The sequence below is a fragment of the Emys orbicularis genome, chromosome 3 (genome assembly GCF_028017835.1).
Source record: "Emys orbicularis isolate rEmyOrb1 chromosome 3, rEmyOrb1.hap1, whole genome shotgun sequence".
In the NCBI taxonomy this organism is placed as follows: Eukaryota; Metazoa; Chordata; order Testudines; family Emydidae; genus Emys; species Emys orbicularis.
Window position 1 is genome coordinate 135,587,021 of NC_088685.1, and position 27,331 is coordinate 135,614,351.

Sequence of the window (27,331 nt, forward strand, 5' to 3'; positions counted from 1 at the left end):
CAGATTAGGCCTGAATAAAGACTGGAAGTGGTTGGGTCATTACAAAAACTAATTTCCCCAATACTAATTTCCCCCTACTGTTACTCACACCTTCTTGTCAACTGTCTGAAATGGGCCACTCTCTTACCACTTCAAAAGTTGTTTTTCCTCTCTTGGTATCCTGCTGTTAATTGATTTATCTCGTTAGACTGACCTCACACTTGGTAAAGCAACCCCCATCCTTTCATGTATTTATACCTGCTCCTGTATTTTCCACTGCATGCATCTGATGAAGTGGGTTCTAGCCCACAAAAGCTTATGCCCAAATAAATCTGTTAGTCTCTTAGGTGCCACAAGGCCCCCTCGTTGTTTTTTCTCGTTTAAAAGACTCTCAGCCTAGCTCTAGGGCATGACCCAACGTTGCCTACAGTGTCCCGAGGGAAACTCCTCACGGGGGTGCCCCTTAGTGCCAGGCTCCCGCTCCACACACGCTTTTCCCTCAGCCCCACCCATGAGAGAAAGGACAGGTGTGCGCTAAACTTCGCCTTTGAGTCTGGAAAGGCCCCTGCCCGACGGGTGCCACGTTAATAACCAGCCTCGACAAATCCCTACAAGAGACCCGCTCCTAGGCAGCCAGAGCGCGGCTGAGCGAGACACGCCAGAGGCCAGCCCAGGTCCGGAAAGGGGGCGGCCGCCGCCGCTTTGCAGGCAGCTGGGTGGCGAGCGGGGCCTGCCGGAGGAGGAGCAGCGGCAGCCCGGGCCCTTGTGACAGGCTCCGGCCGCTCTTGGAGCGCGGGATCGCTGCAGGGCGCCCCCGGCCCCTCACCATGGCCAAGCATGTTTTCCTCACCGGACCCCCAGGTAACCGCGGCCCCGCTGCGGGGATTCTCCGGGCGCCTGCAGGGCCGCGTTGGGGCTCGCAGCGCTGGGGGCCCTAAGCCAGCTCGGGGTGGCAGCCATCATCCCCTCCCACCCCGGGTGTAGCGGGAGCCACCGCCCCGCCGCGGGCCCGGGGTGAATGAGTTGCAGCTTGCCCCGGCCCGCCCTGAGTGTCTCCCTTGGGTCCCTGCGAAAACTTGCCCCCATGTTACGCAGCCGGCCTGGCTACTCTGTTGCAAGCCCTCTAGGTAGATGCACGTAAACAGCCTTTATCCCAGTTCCGTTTGGTACATTTCCGGACGAAGTTACACCAATCTTAATGCTATTTAAACGGGTTTAACTGCGTCTGTGCTAGGGGGTCGCACCACCGTAACTAATTCGGTCATTTACACTTGCAAAAACCCTGCGTGAAGAGCAGCCATTTCTCTACTCGACTCTCAACCTGGGGCAGTGTGAATGAGGGAGGGGTTGTTGTTGTAATTACCTTGATTTCTCGAATTCTCCACTGAAACACCCAACAAAACCCTTAAGCACAAAAAAGTACAAAAGCTGTTTTTGAATTAATCCAGTCTCCTTTCAAAGACGTAATCTGCAATTTGCAGCTCGGTATCTCACTTTTCTTGCTCTCTGCTGTTTAGGTCAGAAATGTTGAATTCACTAAATCAAGACCATAAATAGTATTAATTTGTTTAGAATAAAAGTCTATGTAACTTGAATTTCCAGGCACTATTATTTTTTTCTCTCTGTCTTGACAAATTCCTAGACAACTAAGCTCAGGCCAATTAAACTGCAAACATTAGCAATTGCCTTCACATTAATATTTTCTGTAATTTAATTGTAATGAGTTAGCACGTTCAGGCTAAATAATGTACAAATATGGTGCAATATCATTTGTCCCTTTATTCTGAGGCGGTAATTGGAATCCCAAATGGATAATATAGACCATGAGTTGAAGAAGACTGAGTACTTTATCACTGCAAGGGAATCTGATTATCACTGAGGTAAAACAGGGGCAGCAGAAATACTGTTGCTGTTTTAAAGTAGCAGCCGTGTTAGTCTGTATCCGCAAAAAGAACAGGAGTACTTGTGGCACCTTAGAGACTAACAAATTTATTTCGGCATAAGCTTTCGTGGGCTACAGCTCACTTCTTTGATGCATCTGAAGAAGTGAGCTGTAGCCCACGAAAGCTTATGCTGAAATAAATTTGTTAGTCTCTAAGGTGCCACAAGTACTCCTGTTCTTGTTGCTGTTTTGTTACAAGTTTAATTAATAAACCAACAATTCTTACTTCTTAGCTATCAAATACAGGAAGTGAGATTATATGGACCTGATTCTCCACTGCTTTGTGCCTTCTGTAGTTATTTATACTTGTGTAGAGTGAGCATAAAATGCTACCAGGTCAAAGTGGTAGCACTTACACCCACTTTGCACAGGTATAAATAACTACAGAAGGTGCAAGATATTGGGGAATCAAACCCCTTGTGTCTGGAGAGTGCCTAAGGCTGCAAAGACCTTATTTATACTGGTTTAACTGTATATGATTTTAAATGGATCCAGTTAAAGCAGGTTTCAGAGTAGCAGCCGTGTTAGTCTGTAGCCACAAAGAGAACAGGAGTACTTGTGGCACCTTAGAGACTAACAAATTTATTAGAGCAGTTATTAGAGAGAGGGAGTGTGTCCAGTTAAAGCAGGACACCCTCCCTCTCCCACAGAGGCACTTAAACTGGTTTAAATCTTCTTTGTATCCGTTTAGTTTGTGCTGGTAAACTAATGAATTAAAATGACCCAGTTACAGATTTAAAATCTATTTAGTTAAACCAGTGCAACTTGTCTCATGTAGACAAGGCCTCCGAGTGCCGAGGAAGCTGATACTGCCATACTAGTCGTTTTATTTTGATTGAATGCTCACTGTCATTTTGGCTTCATCTATACTACAGTTTCCTCTGTATTGTGACCTGCTGCTGATCCCAATGAAGCCAGCTGGAGATTTGCCTAAATATTGGCCCCTTAGAAAACAATTTTTTAAAACTGTTTGTTCATTTAGGAAGTCTTAACAGATTCACAAATCCTTGCCATGTAAACATCATAGACAAAACAATAATCATTACAGCCCTGAGCTTTTGTTTAGAGAAACATTAGATAGTAATAGAATCATTAGTTTTCTCTATTTACCAGGGTGGTGTTGTATTACAGGGTGAGAAACATCATACTGCCAACAGCATGTTAGAAAACAATTTTTAAACCAAGGCTTAACAGCCGTTGGTTTCTGCGAAAGCTAATGCTGGATGGGGCATAACTTTGTGAGGGACATTCTTCTTCATCATCTATTTTATTTTCTGTGCAGCCCACCAGAATACATGCACCTCATTTAGCCACTAATCTCAAAGGAATGGTCTTTGTTAAAAATGTATGGTCTCAGGTTTTTCAAAAAATGTAAAGGGATTAGGGTTTTTTTTTTGGTAGATTAATAGTTATACAAAGATAATACATGTGATTAGTGAGAAAAATGAAGTACAGGTATTAATCTCATTAATTTCTCATTCTTTTCAATATCCATTGCAACTGTTGCAAAGCTGTAAACTGCAGAAGTAATTACTAAAACCAATAACAGATTAGAAAACTATATTTAGCATGGAGCATTTTTAACATCTAGTATAAATCTCACTAAAGAGACGGTCTAAAGATGTTTAGAGTTTTACAAATTGGTTTGAACTACGGTAAGTTCTGTCAAATATAGGCATTTTTGTTACCACCATGATATGTTGCTGGTACAACTATGTTTTAAAAAAACTCTAACCTTACCTAGCCTAACCCCATGCAAACTGTAATACAGATTAGATCAGTATCTGAGGATAAAATGACTGCTACCTTTATTACTTAGATATGGTGCTCTATGGGGCAGTCTTCTTGTTCTGTGTTTGTACAGCGCCTTGCACAAGGATGTCCTGGGCCATGGCTAGGGTTCCTAGGCATGGCTCCTAGGCATTGATTTGACACCATCAGATCAGGATTAAACAAAGACTGTGAATGGCTATCCAACTACAGAAGCAGTTTCTCCTCCCTTGGTGTTCACACCTCAACTGCTAGCAGAGCACCTCACCCTCCTTGATTGAACTAACCTCGTTATCTCCATACTAATTTATACCTGCCTCTGGAAATTTCCATTACTTGTGTCTGACGAAGTGGGCATTCACCCACGAAAGCTTATGCTCCAATACTTCTGTTAGTCTTAAAGGTGCCACAGGACCCTCTGTTGCTTTTTAGGCATTACAGTAATACAAATAATAATTATGCTAGTATGCTTGTGCTGTACAAGACACAGTAGACTATGGGACAGATTTTTTAAGGCATTTAGGTGCCTAAAGATGCAGATAGGCGCCTATTTGGATTTTCAATAATGCCTATAGCCCAGATCCTCAGAGGCTCCTAGCTTCCATTAAATCATTTAAATCAACAGTTAGGAGCCCCAGTACCTTTGAGGATCTGGGCCTAGGTGTCTAATCCCTATCAAATTAGGCACCTGGGCAACTTTTGCAAATCCCACTAGATATCTGCCTGTGTTGTTACACACCTAAATACCTTTAAAAATGTGGCCCATACTCTCTGCCTCCAGGAGTTTAAAGGCCTGCTCTGCCAGATACTTGACACTTTTGATCCATAAATAAATCTGCTACGACAAGACAGCTGACTGGTGTGATAAAAGGGATGAAATAATGACACCGGATTTTGTATGAGATGGAGGTAAATTTGAGTTTAAAATAAGAGACAGCCAAGAGGTGTATTTGTGATGTAGCCTGGAGGGACACTTCCATTGTGGGATTGGAGAGAACCTCTGGAAGACTGCCAGCATTCACTTAGAGGAAGAGGCACATTAAATACAATCTGTCCTCCCCTGGTTGGGTATGTGGTGAGAAGGATATCTAGATCCACTTTGGGATGGATTATCTTCCCTTCTGTTTGTTTAGAAGTTCCTTTCATTAGAAGTCATTTTGTCTTCTAGGGCCTGATTTTCAGAGGCAATGAGCTGTGCACTTACCGCTCCTCTGAGGCCAATGGGAGCTGCAGATGCTAGCACAAGGGCGGGCAAACTTTTTGGCCTGAGGGCCGCATCGGGTTTCGTAAATTGTATGGAGGGCCGGTTAGGGGAGGGGGTCATGGCCCGGCCCCCCCACATCCCATCTGCCCCGCCCTGGGACACCTGCCCCCTCCCCCCCCCCCGTTCCCTGACCGCCCCCGGACCTCCACCGCCCCATCCAACCCCTCCTCTCATTCCTGACTGCCCCCCCCCGAATCCCTGCCCCATCCAACCACTCCTTCTCCCTGTCCCCTGACTGCCCCCGAAACCCCTGCCACCCCATCCAACCCCCCTCCTTCCTGACTGCCCCCCCCCAGGGCCCCAACCCCTATCCACACCCCCGTCCCCTGACCACCACCCTGAACTCCTCTGCCCTCTATCCAACTCCCCCTCTCCCTGCCCCCTTACCGTGCTGCCTGGAGCACCGGTGGCTGGCAGCGCTACAGCTGCGCTGCCCGGCTGGAGCCAGGCCACGCTGCCGCCACCACCACGCAGCACAGAGACCGGGTCAGGCCGGGCTCTGCAGCTGCGCTGCCCCGGGAACTTCACAGCCCCGCCGCCCAGAGCATTGCACCGGTGGCAGAGCGAGAGAGCTGAGGTTGCGGGGAAGGGGGAACAGCGGGGCAGGGGCCAGGCCAGGAGCTCGGGGGCTGGGCCAGATGTGGCCCGTGGGCCGTAGTTTGCCCACCTCTGTGCTAGCATCTGTGAAAATCAGGCACATAGGGAATGCAGTTATTTTTAACCATTTACTCTAAAGATGTGATGAACTCAGACCTTTTTGCCAACAAGAGAACAAATGGCACTGGAATAAAGGGAGGTTGTGTATGCCAGAGGCCTACAAACATTCAAAATGTAATGTGAAACCTGACTTCTGTTCATTCTTTTTTCCCCTCTCCAGGATAAAAAGTTTTAATATTTGGAGAAATCAGAATTAGGAAAAACCTCAATCTGTATAAAATGTGTGCAGCCAGCTATCTGTCTGCCAAATGTGATTGCTGCCTCAGAATGGGCAAATTTAAAACCAGGCTTTATGCTTTGCTTGCACTAATAATGGGCATTTCCTTATTTTAGGGATTGGAAAGACGACATTGATCCAGAAAGCCACTGAAGTCCTAAAATCCTCTGGGGTCCCTATTGATGGATTTTACACAGAGGAAGTCAGAGAAGGCGGCAGGAGGATAGGATTTGATGTCATCACTTTGTCTGGGAGACGAGGAACTTTATCTAGACTTGGGTACTGCTGTTTTATAGATTAAGGTGGTTACTGCTTTAGGGGCAGTCCTGCAAGCCCCTCCATGCATTAAATGCCCTGGAAGTCATTGGGATTTCCACACACAGAGGGCTTTAGGATCACGTTCTTTGTCTGTTAGATTCTCTGGGTCTGACTCACTGTTATCCTTCACTTTATGGAGACATTTGCATCTCTGCCAAGTTAACGTAAAACCCCCTACCAACTCAGAATGGTCCTCCAGCTTTCCCACTGGTGCAGAGCAGCAATGAACTGGGTCCTCTGACTTCAGAATGGGCTCTGAGTCCCTATAGAACATGCAAGCTGATTTCATGATCTCAGACACTATTTTTTTCAGGTTGGAAGGAAAATAACTTGCTTCCTCCAATTACTGTCTAAGGGACAGACCTGATGATCATGAATCAGAGAAGATAAGTTCAGATAAGCTGTCTACAACAAGCCACTGACTGTCCCATAAATCCCATAACTGGGTTTTTAACTAGGCAGGTATTTCAGATCCCCATATAGGAGGTCTAAAATACATATGAATTCAAAGTCTCTCCTGCTTCACTGGACATCTTCTCAGCATTTAACACTCCATGCAAAACTTTGGCCTCTTCACCCTGTTATCTGTCTTTCTGAACAATGTTTAATACCACATTTAGATGACACTGTGACTAACCTATGACAGTGTGTCTATATACTAGGAGGAAAAGCTGTATATTTTCTGTTTTGCCATCTGCAGCATATCCAATATAGGGTTTTTTTTTTTTGTTTGTTTGTTTTTTTGTTTGTTTTTTTGGAGGGGTTGCAGGAGTTGAATTTTAAAGGAAATCTGGCTGGTTAGATAACCACTCCGATCAGCACAGCTAAAAGTATTACAGCAAATTATCAGCATGTTCGTGGTTCATATTATTTACAAGAATTTTTTTTGTAAATTCAGTTCTGATTCTTCTACTGCAAGACATGAATATCGTGTTGGACAATACATAGTAGACCTGGTTTCATTTGAGCACTTGGTGCTTCCCGTGCTGAGAAATGTGAGTATCTTATGAAAGCTTCTGGAAAGCAAGTACAACAGAGTAGTTGAAGGCTTGCTAGGTTAAAGTTGTTGGGTAGTGATAATGACTCTTGTTTTAGGTTTAGTTGTCCTGCACTCACTGCAGGATCTGAAGGGGGTGGGGGGAACGGTTCTCCTGTGATCTGCGAGACTTTCAGGAGATCCCTTTGCCTCCTTAAAACCACTCTTCCTGGTCCCCCATCCCTCTGGCAGCACATATCTCGTAGAAGCATCCTTATGACTGCACCATATCAGCTGTGACAGGGAGCCACAATCTTGGATATTGGAGGATTCAGCAGCAGATCTTCCTGTGGCAAACTGCTGTTTCAATTCACTCCTGCACCCACAAAATGTATGCTTTCTTCCTGCAGAGCTCCAGTGGAGGAGTTTCCATGGACTCCCAAGAAGGGGAGCTTACTGCAGAGCCAGAACCTGCTCTCTCCCTTGCTGTGATCCACTTTTCCTAGCTTTCCCTTTCCTGTGAAAGTGGAGAGAATGTTTCTGGTGGAAACAATGTTTGTTTGGTTTTTTTAAAGCATTGTTTTCCTTTTTAATTAGCCTTGTTTCAAGAGACTTGCAAACTTGTTACATCTTCAGTTGCTGATAGTAATTTGAGGATCTGTCTGTTGCTGCTTGCGGAGCTCTCTGGCTGCATCAGTGTGGGACCTCTGTTGTTGTATTTTAATTTCCATTCTAGGTATCATCTGATCAAGGCACATTCCATGGTACAAGTGTTGTCAACATAGGTTTAAAGAATTTTCACCAGCATCCAGTAGTGTAAAGTGGGGTCTGGATTTACAATTTCTGTTTCCAGGCTCCACACACATAGTAATGGGAACAGTGTTTCTTCACTTACGACATATATCGCTGATAAAATTTGCACAACCAGGTGTCTGAAGTGTAACACAATGAAATGGCTTAATGCCTCCAGTGCATGTGTTCCTTTGTGCTCCATCCTCCTCTTTCCTTCCCTTCACATGCTATCTGAAGTTTGTTTGAATCATATGTGAAGTAGGTAGGCGATAACACATCAGATACTGTACTTGTAGTGAATAATAGATAACGTCCGTACTGGAATTGCTGCTCTCCCACCCCTCACCGCAAAATTAAACTAGAACAGATCTTTTGTCAGCATCTTCAAGTAAACAGTGCAACAGCTGCTGACACCACTACTAGAGAAATCCTTTTGACGGTGATTTAACTACATTGCTAAAAGCAGGTTAGGCTAGGGGAGAGGAGAATTTTGCAAGGCACCTGGAGAGGACAAGGAAACAGAGTGGGTAGGAAACAAAGATGAGGTTGAGGTTTTTTGCCTATCTAACACTTCGGGGAAGGAACAAAAATACAACCGTATGGCAACAGGGAGGATTGAAGGATTGTGAAGGGGGTAGGAGGACAAAGGGGAGAGACGACATTAATAATATTTACAGATTTTGATTTTTTTAAAATTTAAAAATGAAACCTCACTTACAGTAAACTTAATCTCTGGGGAAAAGACCTCACTAAACAAGGGCTGCACTTCGTATACTTATAAAGGATAATGTAACTGATTATTTAATAATATAGAATCATAGAATCATAGAATATCAGAGTTGGAAGGGACCTCAGGAGGTCATCTAGTCCAACCCCCTGCCCAAAGCAGGACCAATCCCCAGACAGATTTTTGCCCCAGATCCCTAAATGGCCCCCTCAAGGATTGATCTTACTAAAAGGAATCAAGTAGTATTCACTTTGTTCACAAGCATAATGGAGCCGTGTGTATGTGTGAAAGAGACTCAAGAGTAGAGAGGAGTTGGAGAATTGGGAAAGGGCCTCATCCTGCTCCCTTTGAAAATAATAGCAAAAGTCCTATTGATTCAGTGGGAGCAGGATCTTGCCTATAGGTGGTACAGAATGGGAAAGGAATAGTGTGAAAGGGAAGGACAGCATCAGATTGGAATAGGAAGAGACCAATGGAAAGTAAGGGTAGGTGAAGCAAAGTAAATACACACCTCTACCCTGATATAACACGAATTCGGATATAACGCAGTAAAGCAGTGCTCCCGGGGCGGGAGAAGGGCTGCGCACTCCGGTGGATCAAAGCAAGTTCGACATAACGCGGTTTCACCTATAACGTGATAAGATTTTTTTGGCTCGCGAGGACAGCGTTATATCGAGGTAGAGGTGTATAAGAACTAAAGGGGAGAGTAGGTATTGCAGAAGGATGGTAAGCTAATAGAAGTATAATAATACAAATAATCTTAGATGGTTATCAGTAAATCTACAGGGATCTCACTAATATTTTTGTAGGGACTATGGGACAGCAGCATATGCCAGATAGTTAAAGTCCTTTTTAGTGGACAGTTTGTAGAAATAGCAAAATATATCAGATGTTAGTCTCTGAGTCCCAAGGCCCCACTACAATGTACTGGAAAATGTAGAATGTCAGTTTGGAGTTGGATTTGCCTGCTTTGATCACAGAGCATCTTGAAACAGGTATATGCTACTTAACATATTTGTGGGACTGCTTAGACTCTATGGGCCAGCTCCCACTGACTTCACTGGGAAAGAGAGTGGATGCTAAAGTGGGTTCTGTTTGGGGCTCCGGAAACTTCACCTGAAGGGACTGGGGATTCTATACAAAGAAGCAGCTCCATTTCTTAGCACTTTTCCTAGTTTTCCTAGTGAACTGACTTTTCAGTTCACTGATCTGTGAAAGGGTTTTAAATAAAACTACCCCACCCTGCAGGGACTCAGACGTCAGTAGGGACTCAGCTCTGAAAGGTTTTAGGAAATATGTTATGTAGTGCATCCATTTTCGTAGGAGCTAACATTTTCTAGCTTCACAAGGGACAACATGTAGACTGGTTTCTCCTTAAGTTACATACATAGGTGGTGTCTGTACTTATTCATGGATTAACAGTGAAGTTTTGACTTGGGTTGATTTGCTGCTTACAGACATAAATAATAGAACTTGATTTTTCAGTTAATAGCCTCAGAAGAGGGTGGTGAGCTCGCTTTCATCTAATCTGTAGCCTGTCAGATTTCTGTACTTTATTGGTTTATGTGCCATTTTAAAAAGTAGTTGTGAAGTGAATGGATGAAGCATCAAGCTCCTATACTACCAATGGCACGCATACCACAGTTTGGAAACCCCTGCCCTAATTATAAGTGTATTTACCTGTTGACCCATGCAAATGCAGAGTTTTGTGGGTGCAGTGATGTGAATGCAGCTTTGAAAAATCTAGTGCCCCTCAGACTTAACTACAGTAGCTGGCATGTAAAAATATTATCACATCTCTGCCAAGCAGTAGCAGATGTTGAGGCCTTGCAAGTCAGTTTCCTTGGGAGAAGATATCAGTAATTTGGAGTCTAAGTATTTTCTTATTGTAACTTGTTGTTTATAGTATATACACCAGTCATTGAACAGAGGTGGTCACAAACCACAAGCAGACATTCTCTCCTCTTTCTAAAATCTTAGCCCAAACACTAACTTTTTCATAGGAAGCAACTCTCCACCAAGAATTGACTCTAGTTAGGGAGCAAACTCTCCTGCTGTTTCCAACAGCTTCCCCCAAAAGGACCTACATCACAAAACTAAAAACAATATACTACATCTTCAAAGATTCTACACTACTCACATGCTAAGAAAAATAACATGTAAAATTGTGTGACTGCGCCATCAGGCGTTTGCTGCCCTAAAACTACAAATCTCAGTCAAGGAACAACTGTTGGCTCTTCCTTTCTTCCCATCTGGGATCCTGTTGTTTTGCTAGGTAACAGGCTGGTTGGCTGCTGGCATCCTTAGCAACTGGGGTGACTGGCTTTTCTGCCCTTATGCTCCAGCACTATTTCAAAGAAATGTTACTCCTGAACTGGCATTTTTCCCACAGAGAAGAGTGGCTCTTACCTCAGTCTTGATTTCTTCGTGCTTTTTAATCCATTTGTGTATCTTTCCTATAGGTTGATCTTGGTAGTGACACAGGGAAAAAAGTGTACGTAATAGATGAGGTTGGTAAAATGGAACTCTTCAGCCGGTCTTTTATTCAAGCAGTTCGTCAAACTCTGACTGCTTCAGGGACCACAATTCTTGGAACTATACCAATACCTAAAGGCAAGCCATTGGGTCTCGTGGAGGAGATAAGAAGTCGGAAGGATGTTAAGGTGTTCAATGTAAGTAATCTCTGATATCTTTAAGGAGCCTTTCACCTCTAGGTCAGCAGTGTGAATCTGGCTCAATTCAATTCACATGCTATCAATGGATGCTCGTTGGATAGTCCCAGTGATATGAAGGCAGTGGTCTCAGTTGAGTTCTTAATGGGCAGATGTTCACACACAAAAAAAGCACAATGGGCACTTTTGTTGGCAGACTCTCACCAGAGAAACTAGAGATTGAATGAATGGGTCTGTTGAAGGAATATTAGTATTGTTGTTTCTAGTGTTCCCATCACCATGGTGTGAAAGTGCCAGACCAGCATTCATTCATTCTTTCTAGTATAGTTCATCTTTGAAAATTGGCCTGCAGAACCTTTGCCACCAATGATGATATGTGAGACGAAAAGAACCTACCTTGACACTGAGCTCATTTTGAGTTTGCAGGATTGGTAATAAGAGAAGAAAGAAGGCATCTATTTTTTTTTTCTCCTTGTAAATTCAGCATGCTTTATCTGGAGTCACAGAGACACAATAACCCAGAACCCATGGTTACAACACTTAGTTTTCAGATAGGAACTGCACTTTAAGACCCTGCAAATCAAGCATAGACAAATTCTCAAGTCCTCATCCTAACAGTTATGTAGTCTCCTTATAGAAATACCAGTTTAAGACATTTATTTATTAAGCATCCAGAAAGATGCTAAATGTTTAACGAAACAAGTAAAAAAATTTTTTTAAAAATTGGTCTCTTCCCTTCAGTTTAATTTTGGTTGATATTTACTGAAACTAGCACACAGAATTAGACCATATTTCCAGAACAGAACAATAGATTCTTAAGAACTACAAAAATTCAATAATTGTGACTTGTCAGAAAATTAAGATGCATGGAGAGAATGTTTTAATGCAATACACCATACAAGTAGATACTATTGTAGTTCATGATTAGGGTGATGCAAGTTATGATGCGTGCTTACTATATTTTGTGTACATCGTAATTAAGACTGAATGAATGATGAAAGAAAGTAAGTCATTATTTTGATGCTGTTTCATAGGCTGAATGATCTTATTAAGTGGTGCTGTTTAAAGCACATAACGAAATGTCTGCCTTACTGTGCCATGCAGCTCCCCTAAATATTCACTTATATTATCACGTTATGTGGTTGTGTGAAATTATATGGCATGGGCTGGTCCTCCCCCTGCCCCACATTGGAGATATCACAGTTTCCTTACTAGGAATGCCATTGACCATTTCTGCATCACCTAAGAACCAGTGTCCTGTATCTGCAGCATCAATTGTGAGTTATCCATCCCCATCTTCACCTGCTAGTCATCAACCACTATATGCTTTAATGTCTGCTCGCTTTAAAACCCAGGAAAGCCAAATTCCTTCTTGGTAGCAGGCCACATCTTCCTCACTGAACGTCACAGCATCACTCATGCCATCTCCACCTATGTCTCAGCAGATTTCTGGACACTAGGCCATCTCCATTCACTATTGAAGTCAATTGGAATTTTGCTGTTGCCTTTACTGGGACTAGCACTGTAGACAACTGTATCACATTCTCTGAGAAAGTCAGCAATCTGTTTACATTGCTAGGATCATGATATATAGTTACTCTTGTTCTGATTATGGAAAACTGCTTACTTAATTCATTAGCTAAAGGGCGGGGGAAGAGGAATGTAACAGACTGTGATGGTTCCCAAGTCACAGGGACCTAATGTACTGAAGCATCATCTAGCAGGATATCTGCCTTGCACGTTAACATGAATATATTTACCTGTTCATTCCCTGCTGATTCAAATTTGTGCATGAAGCAGGAACCGAAGCTGTAATGATGCAGATGTTTCTGCTGGCTACTGTAAGCAATAGCTCACCGCCTCCATTCTTGAATTGCCATAACATGGGGGAGGACTTGGAGTGCCCCCGCAGCCCTTGCACAGCCAAGCAGTGTCAGCCATTTCTTGCTGCTTTGTGGCATGGTGCAGTTCGTTTTTGTCTCCCAGTGTACAGGTAGACAGGCATCTGTTCGGTCCGCCTTGGTGACTTATTGTGGAATTAGGCCATGTATGAGGAATTTAGCATAGTTATCTCATATCCTCTAATTTTTTAATAGGAGTTCTAATGTTCAAAGCTGAGCATGCAAAGGCTGCTGTTCTTTTGCTTGCACCACCATTGTCCTCTTGTGACCAAATCCTCAGCTGGTGTAAATGGATGCAGCACTGCTAACTGTGGTTGAGCATATAGCCCTTAATATTTAATGTATTACCTCCTACAGCACTTTGGGATGTATTAAGTATGAAACTCCTATGTAATAAGAGTGATTTTGTATTGGTGGTGGTATTTTAATTACTTCTTGTAGTGTAGCATCTAGGAGCCTCAGTCCTAGATCAGGAACCAGTTGTAGATGCTGTACAAGCACCGAACACAAAGATTGTCCCTGCCCCCAAAGAGCTTACCCTCTATTGTTGCATGGCTCCATCTTTCTGAGGGAACTAAATCTTCCCAGTGATCATGCAGGATGGTCCACCCTCACTGCCCATTTTCCTAGAACTTTTCCTTTATAGGTCTAGTATTATACATAGTATAGAAGCCCAGGTTATTCTCCGAAGCTGGCTTGCATCTGTTTTCTCCTTAAACCCTTCCTTTTGCTTTTGTGAAAATACACTAGTGAAGTTTGGGTTTCCAGCTGTCTTTTAAAAAAACAAAAACAAAACAAACAAAAAACTAGAATCCATAGTAGGTTTCAGTGTGGCAAAACGGCATCATCATAGATCAGGGCAATTGAACCATGGTGCAAGACCCACTGCATCACAGGAGGTTAGGAACCAGAGTCTTCAGAAAGTTAACATATTTTAATTATAAATAATGCATGTTCTTTCCCTGATACTCAATCAGCTTCTGTATGACATGGAGTAAGAGTGTTTATGGACTGTTAATACATCATCTTTGTGAACTGTCCATACATCATCATTCTACATAAATTCAGTTTACTAGAAGTAAATGTTTTACTAGTAGGATAAAAAGCACCCACCAGCAGAGGTGTATTTCTAACTTATAAAATCATCCCTCTGAAACCTGACCTTTTTCTAAGCCCCACACTTATGCTGTTTACTGAAAGCAACATTTCTCCCTTTCCAATTTTCACCTTGTCCCTTCTGTCGCAACATTTTCATGGAGAATTTTTTTTTTTTAAATAACAAAACACTTCCTTTCCTCTGTCTTCAGCTCTTGATACAGTTATCTTGTATTTGGTTTTTGTGACATCTAGTAACTATATGTCAAATCCTATTTGTATTGTGCCTAGTAAAATCAGAGGTACCAGACACAAAATCATTAAAGTCAAATGCCCAAGATGTTCCTGATCCATCTGTCAGTTTATTTTGATAAAAGTATTGAGGAATATGGATTTTTTTTTTTAAGTCTACTTGTTTTCCCCTTTTTCTTCCTGTGCTCTGAAGAGAAAAGGGCTCCAAACAGAGATTTTTTGCAAATTGATCTTTCCCTGAGCATACTTGTCTTTTTATTGGGATAATGGACATGGTTACTTTTATTGACCAACATTCTGAGTAACATTTCAAAGACTTCTTCCCTCCCTCCTGTTTTCCTTGTCACTCTTTCAGGTACCCATTATTGTATCTGCTCCCTGGAATTAAAACGGCCTGGATGAAAGTACTATGTCAAATTGCTAACTGTCTCTCTTCAGGTTCACAATGTCTGTTGCCAACAGTTACATATGGCTTCATTTATTGTATAGAGTAACATATTGGGACATTACCAATACGTTTATATGTATAAAAAGAATACCCAGAGTTACTCTCTGTTTTCAGCATTAACTGTTGTATCGGAAGGGATATAGAACCTCATGCTTCAGAGCTTAAGCCAATTCGATCTTTGTTTACAGTGAGACTTTACTGGGGGCAGATGATCCCACATCTGCCTACTTTGGGGTTTCTTGCACCTGCCTCTAAAGCATTTGTTGCTGACCGCTATCAGAGACAGGAGTCTGGACTAGGTAGTCCATGGTCTGATCCAGTTATTGCACTTGCATTCAAGAGGTGAAATCTTGGCCCCACTGAAGTCAGTGGGAGTCTTGTCATTGACTCTAGTCAGGCCAAATGTTACCCCAGGTCTCCACTTGTGCAGGCACAAGTAGTTTTGTACATACACTGCTGAAGTGCAAACACTTGCATGTGCACAAGTGTTAGACCTTGCACTCACAAAATCCAACAGTTGTACAGGCATAAGAATTCATCAGCTATGTGTAGTGGTGTTTACACTTTCAAAAGCTCCTAAACTTTGAGACAAGTTGCGTGAGGTGATATCTTTTCTTGGACCAACTTCTGTTGGTGAAAGACACAAGCTTTTGAGTTTACACAGAGCTCTTCTTCAGGTCTGAACCTAAGAGGAGCTCCATGTAAGCTCAAAAGCTTGTCTTTTACCAACAGAAGTTGGTCCAAGAAAAGATTACTTCACCCACCTTGTCTCTCTCTAACAACCTTGGACCAACGCAGGTACAGTAACACCTAAACTTTAACTAGTTTTTGATTTTTTTTCAAAAAAAATTATCCAAATATTCGGAGAAACCTAGGTATCTTAGCGTCAAAGCAGTGTTGTATAATATTCAAGAGCTTGTTTTAATTCTTCACTGCAGAGGTGGTTGACACGAATAAGACATCCTTATTGAAATATAATCCTATCAAATACTGAAGACAGAAAAATCACTGCTATATAGTATGTGAATGGTTTAAGAAGGTATCTTGAAAAGCATTTCTAGTGTGTGGTGGCTGTTTGAATGATTTCTGTCTGTCATTCACAAGTGAATAATCACTTGTATTTGCAGTACTTTTAAAGTTATTCTAACAGTTTTACATAGGTTTCTAGGTGTAGCAGATGGGGGTGGTCTGTTTGCTGTAGGTAGCAAGAGGCAGCAGATGTTTCGCAGAGTTATTCCTCTCCTAATATGGAAATATATGCTGGACTTGATTTAAAAAAAATATTCAAATGACATAGAGATGGTTATTTAAAGGGTAAGCCAAATTCTAATATGTTAAATTTTTGATTTTTTTCCCCCCTACCCCCACCCCTCCCATCTAGGTTACTAAGGAAAATAGAGACAACATTTTGCAAGATATTGTAACAACTGTGCAGAATTGCAGGAAATGAAGACAATTTCTTGTTTGTAACCATAAGCTCTTATATAAGTATATTGGATGGCCCAACCCTACTCAGGCCTGGGGCAACTTTACCAGTGTCTTCAATATGAGCAGGATTGAGTGTGTAGCACTCTAAAATGGGACAGTGGGCTTCCATGTTTGTTTGTCAGTCGTTCACATATAATTTACTCAGTTCACAAGGTTTTAAAAAAACTCATCCTGGGATCTGAAAGTCAAGCAATTGTTTCTGATGCCAATTATAGTAGCGCAAATTCAATTAACTATTCCATTCAATGGAACTATTGATTCAGCCCCTAATCCTGCAACATAGGGTGAGGGTAGTCTGCTGTGTCTACGGAGAAGCATTAAAGTCAGTACAGCTCTGCACAGGCCCCATAGTCCTGCACACTACACATTGCAGAACTGGGGGCTGACACCTGTGTAACAGAATGTAGTCCGAGCAAAATCTTGCACAATCTGCTTTGTGCATTATCACCACCACTAACACCGACCCTGGGGTCCTACAGCAGTGTGCCTCAACTAACTCACCAATATGCTTCAGCTGGGTCAGCATTATGAATGATGATGAATAAAACAGAATAGCTTGATTCTCACGTCGCAGGATAAGTAAACTGAGCAAATGTGATCTGAAATCATAAGACAACTACATGATATAACTGGACAATTGTCATTTACAGAGTTGAATTTTAGGAAAAGATTAACTTTAAGTTGCTTAGACAGTGCTTGATAGGAATGCTGCCTACTCTGTTTATTTTTCACATTTTCTTATAGCCAAAAAGTCTTTAGGACCATGGCTTTCTTAATAAAATCTTGACAGATGTTTTTCATAAAATGTTTAAAATATCAAGCATTAGATTTAATGCTGCATTTGACTATCCAAGTTTAACAATCCATTATGGCTTATTGATGCTTAACAATTTCTGTTTATTTCCTTTTGCAATCCTGTGCATGTTTTTTGGTTAATGATGAAACAAGAAATGAGAGTATTAGACAACATATATCCCCAGGAGGTTTGTAAATGTGTTTAGGAAAAAAGCATTTACCACTTAATCAGTCTTGCATGTCATAAACTAAATTTCCAGCCAGGTGTACTTCTCATGCAGCTTAAAGAGTTTTCTACTTCAAAGATTTAGGAATGGAAAGGACTGAATTCCTTCCTTTCTTGTGTGGAGTGTAACAAATGTTAAAATAAACATGTTGGTTAAAGGCATATGGAAACCTGCCTTGTAGTTAGTCATTTATTTGTACACTAGTTCATAGTTCTGCTCCAATAGCAGATCTATGTGTATTTATAAAGCCAGGTTCTGACAGCCCTTTTGCAAGTGTACAAGAGGCTGTGGGAAAGCATGCAAGGAGGATCCTTCCTCTTCCCCATACCCTGTGCAAGGGCCTGTTAGAAGTGAGTCCTGCTGTGGGCCACTGGAGGTGCACATCACCCCCAGAGGGGTGGGGCTAAGGCCCTATTCTTAATATGTACTAGAGAGGGAGAATTCCCCCAGAGCTCCCTGTGGGCTTGTGCAGCTCTATGCTACCCCAACATAGGACTGTGCCTTAAAGCCATAGTTGATTCCTTAATTAAACATCAGATGTCCACATTAGCTAGGAACTGTGGACAACTCCAAGCTATCGCTTAAAATACTGCTATTGGGTGATCCAATCTTATCCAAGAGCAAAGCATTTAGATGTGCACCTTACCCTGAAGTTCAACAAATACTGGTTTTGTCAGAGCAAGGCATGAGAGTGTAGTTTCTCCATTGTGAATAGCCAAGCCCTTGTCCTTGAGTGCTTGAATCTAGGGAATTGGTAGGTATGTCTACACTGCAATTAAAAACCTGTATCTGGCTTGGGCTGTAGGACTGTTTAATTTCAGTGGAGATGTTTGGGCATGGGCTGGCACCTGGGCTCTGGGACCCTCCGACCACACAGGGTTCTAGAGTTTGGGCTCCAGCCCAATCCAGAACCCTGAGCCTGGATATTTCTTTGAGGAGAGGGTGTGACTCTCTCTCTTCTATAAAGATAGTGGACAGAACCTTTGCCAAATTTACCAGCTGCTTCCCCCATCACCTCTCTCAGCTGGAGACTCTAAGAAGTTGGGAATCCTCTATTTGATTAAATAATGTTTTGTATGTAAAGTGAAATGAGAAGCCAAATCTGACTTGCTGAAGCTCTTTACCATTACTCATGCTACCTTTCAAGGGCCTGTTTGCTTTCATAATGCTATAATATCCCAGCTGTGCAACTGGTGTTAATATAATTGTCCTCTAGCATTACTGATCCTTCTTGCAATTTTTTTTTACTTCATTTTGTAGGGGTGTGACACTGTCTTATATGGTTGTATAGTACATAGTATGAGGGATTCCCCCCTCCTAATAGGGACCTTTGTGCACTTTACACTACTATTAATTTTTCCATGATAAATGCTAGCTAAGCCATCTGTCAAACCATGTTAGCATTCAGACACCGCTTGCAATGGAAGAGCCCTTTACATTACTGCATTCTCAGATTTACCCACCTCTCTACATATAATCTCTCCTTTCCTGGTCATTGATATATAGGGTCAGATTTTTAGCTATACATCTGCAGTCTTGTGTGCATGCACACAGTGGTCCAGCCAAAAATATACCTCGTAATGTGGGTGTAAATGGACTTGTGCACCAATGCCCTGTGGTTTCTGGTCATTATACATAACTAACTTTATTCTGAAGATAATCATGGGAATTTCCTTCTCAAAGTGAATTGGGGGAAGAACACTGTTCTGCTTTGGTAGCAGTTTTCTCAAACTGCCCTGGGAACAATCCAGAAGGGGTGGTGCCTAGAGTTCATTTTCCAAGTCCCTATTCAACCAGCAAGGTTTCCTGAGTTACAGCTCTATGAGTGGTTCATACTAGCCACGCTAATGAACAGGTCATCATGCAAAATTTATAATATTACACTTACCATATCCCCAAATCTGAGTGGTATAATACTGTGCTGAGAGAGGACATTCCCTATTATTTAATCCACACATCCCACTATCTCCAACTAGTGTGAGTGTTTCCTCCACGTGCTGAAGGCACTTTAAAGCCATTAATTCGGGTGAGAAATAAGGCACAATTCTTTCACTTAAATTGGAATAGTTTACCAAGGGATCTGGGGGAGTCACCATAATTTGTCCTATGATTAAAACCCATCCTATTGAAGTCAATAGGAGTTTTTCATCTGAGTTCACAGGACCCAGGATTTCACCCTTTAAACAAGATTGGGTCTCTTTCTAAAAAACCATGCTATAGCACAGCCATAAGCTATGGGCTTGATATAGGGGTTACTACGTGAAATTCTCTCGCTTGTGTTATGCAGGTGGTCAGACTTGGTGATTTTAATGGTTGCTTCTGGCCTTTACATCTAAGTCAGTCCCAAAGTAATGTAATGTACCTGTTTCAAATGTTCAGTAAGGGGATCAGAAACTAAGAGTTCCAAATTAAGTTCAGCTCTTATGGTACCTTATGTTCATTGTAAAGGCAAAAATGTATTGCCTGGTCTCACATATGCAGCATATTTGGAAAGCCTTAAGAGCACAGTGACAGCTAGAGCATTGACAATTCCCCCGATCAGCTATTTACCAATAGCAAACATTGTGTGATGATAACCTCTGATACGGCAGCAAGACTCCTGATGACAATGTTACTGCAACTGCAAATTTTAATTGATGTAAAAGGGAGAGAATAATTAGTGCCTCCTATTTTGTTTAAGCTCGAGCATCAAGGACATTGTAGGCAAGAAGTTTATAACAATTCCAGCATAAAACAGTGCAGACAGCCTGACATAAATAGAGGCTGCATTATTGAGCATGTGCCAGCCAATTTTTTACTCATGACATTTGGAAAATCAGAGAGAGGGGTAAGTCTTTAACACTTGACCTGCTACAGAGTTAATAATAGGGCTAAGAAATATTAGTCTTACAGAATTAAGTACAAGAAACAGTAAAGTGCTCTAATTAATGACCAATCTCCCTTCCATGGAGCAGAATAAAAATGGCACTAATTTGGTAGTTAAGAGGAATAATTTATTGACAAGGAGAGGGTTATTACATGCTGACAAATTTTAGTATTTAGTCACCTGTCCTAAGGTGAGTTTCTTGAGTACATCTAAACCTGAACCCGAATTACCTGTTTACCCAAAGAAGAGCAGGCTGGAGGTAGACTAAAGTCAGACCAAAGAAGCCATTTTCCCCTTCCCCTATCCTCAGAACCTAAGCAGATGAGCTGTGAATTAAACCTCGAAGACTCCCAAGAACTTGATGACTACGAGGAATGCCAAACAGTTCTGAGATGGAGAAGGGAAATCGCACTGATCTTAAGTAGGCTTGACAAAGTTTGTCCCACTCTTGGATGTAAGTATATATTAAATCCTTCTGTTTCCTACCGACTGTACAATCAGACAACTTCTATAAACAAGGCTTGGGGTCTGCCAACTGGTGACCAGATGCTAGGGTGAACATAACTGATTTAGCAGCCCCTGGCTGGCTTCGCTAATGTTGCTGAAGTCATTGATTAGATACTCTGGGCAGATTCTGACCTAATTTCCACCAGTGTAAATGAGACGAGTGCCTAACCTTTACTGTATGACTTGAGCAAGAACAAATTAGTGAAAGAATAAAATAGGTTTAAGGAAACAAACCAAGAGAGGGAAAAACAGTTAATCTGAGGGCTAAAATGGGACTAGTTCTGCAATGTTCATACTTATTTTACCATATACCCCCCACTGCTCTGCTTCCTCGCTCAGTCCTGATACATTATAGGGCTTCCCCCCACTGCTTTCCTCCCACTTCGATCATCAGTAAAATGTCACCTCGCCAGGCTACATTCCCTCACCACTGATGGTGTTTCCATAAATGTAGCACATACACGGATTGTGCTTGGAGAGTGGGAGGTTGTCTTCCTCAAAGGCTGGTGCAGTTACCGACTAAGCTGGGGGTGTCCTTGAAAGCAGCAATAAAGGATTCACCTGGCAGCCGATTGGCTACCCACTGCTGCATTGCATGGGTCATAGCAGTGCTACTCTCCAGTATATCGACCACATTTGGAATTAGGTGAATGATCAGTGAGCAGGCTCCTTGCTACACAGCATGTCGAATAAGTGACTTCTTTCCCCTGCTGTTTTGGAAAATTTCAGCATGTCACCTAAATCTTCAAAATATTGATGTGTTGGATCACGCAATATATATTTAAAGGTGTTGGTTACAGCCATCCTCCAAGCACCGCTGCCACTGCACACACTGAACGTGTAACACATACAAACTGGTCAACCTTAACAGCTTAGTCCATATACAATGCTGGATGGATATTAGCTATAGTAGAACCTCAGAGTTATGAACACATAACTGGAGGTTGTTCGTAACTCTGAACAAAAAGTTATGGTCATTCTTTCAAAAGTTTACTACTGAACATTGACTTAATACAGCTTCGAAACTTTACTAGGAAGAAGAAAAATGCTACTTTAACCATCTTAATTTAAATGAAACAAGCACAGAAAGTTTCCTTACCTTGCCAAATCTTTTTTTAAAACTTTCCCTTTATTTTTAGTAGTTTACATTTAACACAGTACTGTACTGTATTTGATTTGGGGGAGGGGGGCAGGGAGTCTCTGTTGCTGCCTGATTGTGTACTTCTGGTTCCAAATGAGGTGTGTGGTTGACTGGGCAGTTCGTAACTCTGGGGTTTGTAACTCCGAGGTCCTCTAGCTCCAGTGTTGGCCCAGAGTTCAAAAAACCAAGACAATTACCAAAAGTCATTCAATAAAAACATCTACCTGGACCCTAATTTAATGATTCCTATAATCTTTGATTATGCTGTGGGTACTATTGCTCACCTTAAATACACTGAAGATATAAGTATTCTTATTGACAACATATCCAACATGGTCAATACAAATCTATGGGCTATTGTCTTAGAGAATACCTGTAACACTTTGTAATTGTTCCTGTTGGGAAAGTTTAACATTCCTGCTGTTCACCCAGCCAAGATATTTCAATAACAATTTTAAAACAAAAGAAAAATATCTGCAACACATATATAGGCGCTAAAAGTCACTGGATACTTCGAAAAAATCCCTCCCTCCCCCCAATAGGCAGTTGGGATCATTTTTTTTTAATAACTAAAATGTGTAGGGCTAAAGCCTGTTGTGAGAGGCCTGGGCACCCTGTGCTTGGTGGGGGTGGATAGGAAACCGCCTTTATCTGCACACCTGTGCAGCAGCAGGTTGGGATTCATTATGAGCACTCTCCTGGTGCACAGCTGCCTCAAGAGGACATTGTGTGTTGGCTTGGAATAGGACTAGAAGTCTGTGCTGTTCTCTGGTGGAGCAGCACTAAAGCACATGCACCTGTCACCTTGCTCCATTCAGGCCCTGTGGATGCAGGATCTCTCAGTGATGCCTTTGAAGAACATTCCACTTTCTCCCTGGTGTGGCCATAATGAGGGAGGGCAGAGTTTTGCCCATAATGTTCAGAGCTTTAGCACCAGGCTAATTTATATTAATGAGTGGGAGACAAAATGTGGGTTTCCAAAGTTTGCAAATCAGCAAGTAAGCAAATAAATATGACTGAAAAGAATGAAAATTGCTGCATCACAGAGTGTACTTGGCTCATTTATTTTGACCAGTGTCATTCAGGTGTTTTTTACAGTATTAAATATAGATGCCATGGTGATGGACAGGGTCTGTAAATGTGAAGGCAACCGTATATTGTGTAAAAGTCATGAGACCTCGCTTCAGCATCGCCTATTCAATCTTGCTCATTAAGTGGGACGAGACGACCTGGTTTTGTGTAGAAAACCACCATGGCTGTGGATTAGCGTGATAAGAATTAGAAAGGAGCTGCTGTAGTTACAGTAAAGAAGAACATTGAGACACTGATAGTTGTAAATTGTTTAATTACAAAAAATTTTATGAGCATGTGTGTGTATATACTATAGTACATTAAGGATTTGTTTTAGCCTCTTGGCTTCAGATATAGGCATGCATTCCTGTAAACTGAACAGGAGTGCGAGATTACATGTAAGAGCAGTTTTGTATATAAAACTGCTTTGTTTGCAAATAAGGAGCACCATATGCTTTGTGAAGGCTTTCCATGCACTGGCTATACTTGTTCTCAAAACTTGCCTTATTGCAATGTGTAGTCTATCTCTTTCATACAATATTTCAACATGGCTGCATGCAGTATATCTTCACCTATATTAATATGTTGCTATACATAATTACCATCTGTGTAACACTTTAAAGAAAAGGAAGAATGAGGTTTGCCTTTAAAAATTTGCAGATTCAGCTCTAATGTTAGTGTGTATTGTACTATCCTATTACATGTTCATTGCTTCTAGTCAGAATTTTTCTTTGTGATGCATTATGTATAAAATGCCAATTATTTAACATGCAGTCCTCTTTTTCATTATGGCAGGAAACAGATGTCTGTGTGCTTTTCACCCAGTTGTATTAAGATCTTCCATTGCTTTCACTTGCACTTCCACGCATGCTTCTTTTTGAGCATGTCCAGATTTCCACCACAAGTGTGTCAGCACCGCTGCGGGGGAAGGATATCAGGCAGAGTTTATTCATTGTTTTAGAAATGTCAAGAACCTGAGATGAAGTTGCACTGCATTTTAGGACATCTTTAAATTCTGTAAAGGTCCTTCCATCCCCACATGCCAAGCCTTTTTGCTGAAGAACATCTGCACTATGGGATTCTCTCTCCGAAGTTAGAAAAATAAAGCGTTTTGAGGTTTGTTGTTACACTTGAAATAACTGGAGCTGACTGACCTAGGTGTGTTTTTCTTTACTTTGAAGGAGTACATATGGCCCTTGAACTAGGAATATTCTTCACTGCTCTTCTGAAAGGCTCTGTTGAGAAGCTGTATCCTCCAGTGCCATATCCTCCTGGCTGGCTCTTCTACACTCCAGATTATGACTCTCAAAAATGGCTCGGGCAGGACCTAGGTCTTTTTGCGGTCTAGATTTTGTAGCATCAGTCACTTCATAAGTCTCGGAGAATTGCTTAAAACAAAATTTAGAATACTTTAGGAAATGTCTAGATGGCACTTCATTTGGTTCTTTTCAAAAGGACATTTTGAAACAAAGACAGACATTAGCTCTCTGGACTTCATACTGTTTTGTGTAATTTTATGTGATTCACATTTAGTTATAGCGTGAACTTCAGGAGCTAAAAAGGAACTAGAGAAGACCCCAGCACTTGTCCCTCTTCATGTGATAACAGCACAGAACTGCCCACAAGAGCAGACTACCAGATAGAGATTGTGCAGTAATACCTACTTTGTACTGTGCCTGATCATGTTAAGTCTGAAAAGGATGCCCCAAATTATCCCTAAACGTAATTAATCTAATTCTGGTCCAACTTCACTAGAAGACTTCCTGTGCTAAAGCAGAGGGTTTAAATAAAAGCCTTATTTCACACCACATGCTGGCAAGTAGCCACATTGACTGCAAGAGCTCACTTGTGCCTGGCACGCAAAGTGCTCAGCTTAGCTCTCGTAATTTCAAAGGGAGTTGAGAATGGTTGGCAGGATCCAGACCTTAGACTGTAAACTCTTTGGGCAGGGGTTGTGTCTTACCTGTTTGTGCAGTGCCTTGCATGTCTACTGGTGTTGTAGAAAGACGAAAAAATAATACTCGCATCAGTAAGGCAAGCAGTAGGCCCTAGGTGAATAATGCTCAGTCCAGCTCCTAATGGAGATAATGGCAAAACTCATTGCCTTCATTTGGAGCAGGACTGATCATTACATGATGCAGTTAGGATGAAACTAACTTCAGGCATGGGCAACCTTGGTATCATCTGGGTTAACATATTTGTATGCTATGTACATGAGAAACCAGACTTGGGCTATCCATATCCAATGATTTTGTCCTAATGACAACAAATCAACTTACTTGGTTCCACTTGGTAATGCCAAATTATTTAATGGTAGTTATGCCCTCAGTCTCTCATTGGATTTGCCAAACTGCTTCATGTCTAAGGACTATGATTTTATTTTACCACTCCGGAGGGTCTGTAGTGAGGATGATGGACTTCAGGAAGGAGACTGATTGGAATCAAAAGTTAAATCATACAGTCAAATAGCCAACCAAACAAAATACTAAAGTGCACACACAAATTTTCCCTGGGGAGAGAATGATAGAAAGAGAGAATAAATGCAAGCGACAGATGTTAGTCACGTTGCTTAATGCACTCCTGGCAGACACTTGAATACTACAGTGGTGAGGGCAGCGTAAGAATATAATAGACTAGAAGTATAGCTCCTGCTAACATGACTCTGCCTTACCCGTGTTGCTTGGCTCGCAGCTCTAGCAGATGGACCCATGGTAATGTTGACACTGCTGGATGACTGGGTATCAGTTGTGTTTCCTCCATCAGCAGCCGAAAGCCCAGAAATCACCAAAGCACTTGAAAAACTTCTCTTGCCAAACAGAAGGCTGAGAGTAGAGCTGGTGGAAGAGGCCAGACTGGACCTCAGCATTGCTCCGGCTCTATCCTGGACAGTCAACTGGCCACCAGCAGGAATGGCAGGGGTTTGAGAAAACACAGATGTGACTGAGTTGTGGAAGGACAACTGGCTTCTGGAAAGCCTTTGGACAATTTCATGGGCAGATGTGGAAGCTTGGATAATGGGCTGGTAACTTTCTACAAGTGGTTCAGAATGACTTGAAACTGGTGGCCTCTGGTTTAAGGCAGCATGTGTCTGAACAGACTGACTCCTGAATTTTCTTCTGCCTTTAAACGAGAGAAATAGTTTTATTTTAAATTATATTTTCAGTTACATACCATCAAAGCACACATATTACTGGTTCTATCCATTTATTAGGGTATATTTTACGTAGCGTTCTTTATCACACATACACTTTTATACTGAGGATCTAAACACTTTACAAACAAACGTTCAGCGAATCATAGAAATTAGAGATTGATAAAACCTATGAAGTCATTTGGTTCATCCCACTGGCAGTGCAAAATGGTTCAGATCTTCTATTGCCTTTGATGGGAGCAGAATTTGAGCCTTTGTGAGGAACATAAATAATGTAATTATTAAATCCATTTCACAGATGAATAAATGGAGAAACAGAGAGCAAGATTCCCCAAGAAACGTAGGTGTAGTGATGCTGAGTATCACCATGCCTAACTTTCAGCTGTCTTGAAAATCACTAATTCACAAAGCCAGCGTTCGATGCTCAGGCTCGCTATACAATGAATAGGTGCTTCAGCATGGTATTCACAAAAGCCAGCATGCTAGGTGGCTCCTTGCCTAAGCTAGCCAATGGGAGATGCCTAAGCAAGGGGTGTATCCTAAGCTCATCCCTCTCAGGGAGTTTGGTGCCTAAGGGCTGCAGGGAGGCATCTTCCTCTGCTTGGGATTCTCAGCTACAAACCTTTTCTTGGTGTTAGGTGCCTCCACCATTTCTACCAGAAGTGAAGGAGGTGGCTCTCCCTCAACTTTTAGTCCAGCTGTTAGAATACTTACCTAGGCTGTTGGAGACCCTTAGGATATGATGCATCTGAAGAAGTGGGTTTTTTACCCAAGAAAGCTTATGCCCAAATAAATCTGTTAGTCTTTAAGGTGCCACCGGACTCCTTGTTTTTTTAGGATATGAGGGGATTTGAGCAGGGATTTACCACCGCTCAGATGCATGCCCTAACCACTGAGGTATGGGATATTATGATGTGGGGCTCCCTCATTTTCTCTTGTTGAAGCTGTTCTACTGTGGAACTCTTAAGTACCTAAATCCCTTTTTGAAAATGAGATTTAGGCCCCTAAATCAGTT

At 42.0% G+C, this 27,331-nt stretch overlaps 2 protein-coding genes across 5 annotated transcripts in view; one reads left to right on the forward strand and one right to left on the reverse strand.

Annotated features, from left to right (window-relative positions):
* The first annotated feature begins 722 nt into the window (after positions 1 to 722).
* NTPCR (nucleoside-triphosphatase, cancer-related) lies at positions 723 to 24,283 on the forward strand. 3 transcript variants are annotated; one of them, XR_010561291.1, is made up of 6 exons: positions 723 to 840; positions 6,006 to 6,168; positions 7,106 to 7,202; positions 11,165 to 11,374; positions 20,757 to 20,900; positions 23,961 to 24,011. XR_010561291.1 is itself a non-coding variant. In XM_065400662.1 (5 exons), exons 1-5 carry the CDS (start codon positions 807 to 809, stop codon positions 23,997 to 23,999), a joined length of 543 nt encoding a protein of 180 aa, XP_065256734.1. In that variant the 5' UTR covers positions 723 to 806; the 3' UTR covers positions 24,000 to 24,283. The 3 variants fall into 3 exon arrangements, 2 of the variants coding, with proteins under 2 accessions (XP_065256734.1, XP_065256733.1); XM_065400662.1 differs by lacking the exon at positions 20,757 to 20,900 and having other exon boundaries at positions 23,961 to 24,283; XM_065400661.1 differs by lacking the exons at positions 20,757 to 20,900; positions 23,961 to 24,011 and adding an exon at positions 16,452 to 17,741.
* A 96-nt stretch (positions 24,284 to 24,379) lies between these two features.
* Positions 24,380 to 27,331, reverse strand: part of PCNX2 (pecanex 2) — a 240,349-nt gene continuing 237,397 nt past the window's right edge. For both annotated transcript variants that reach the window (XM_065401279.1, XM_065401278.1), the window contains exons 33-34: positions 25,837 to 26,285; positions 24,380 to 24,553 (exon numbers count right to left, since the gene is read on the reverse strand). In XM_065401279.1, the coding sequence (XP_065257351.1) occupies positions 24,380 to 24,553; positions 25,837 to 26,285 (623 nt within the window). The remainder of the gene's footprint in view (positions 24,554 to 25,836; positions 26,286 to 27,331) is intronic.

Bases quoted from the DNA above. Each gene is read 5' to 3' on its own strand.
- NTPCR (XM_065400661.1), top strand. From the start codon at position 807: ATGGCCAAGCATGTTTTCCTCACCGGACCCCCAG. The intron at 841-6,005 runs GTAACCGCGGCC...TCCTTATTTTAG, and splicing joins TTTCCTCACCGGACCCCCAG to GGATTGGAAAGACGACATTG. The intron at 6,169-7,105 runs GTACTGCTGTTT...TTGTAAATTCAG, and splicing joins GGAACTTTATCTAGACTTGG to TTCTGATTCTTCTACTGCAA.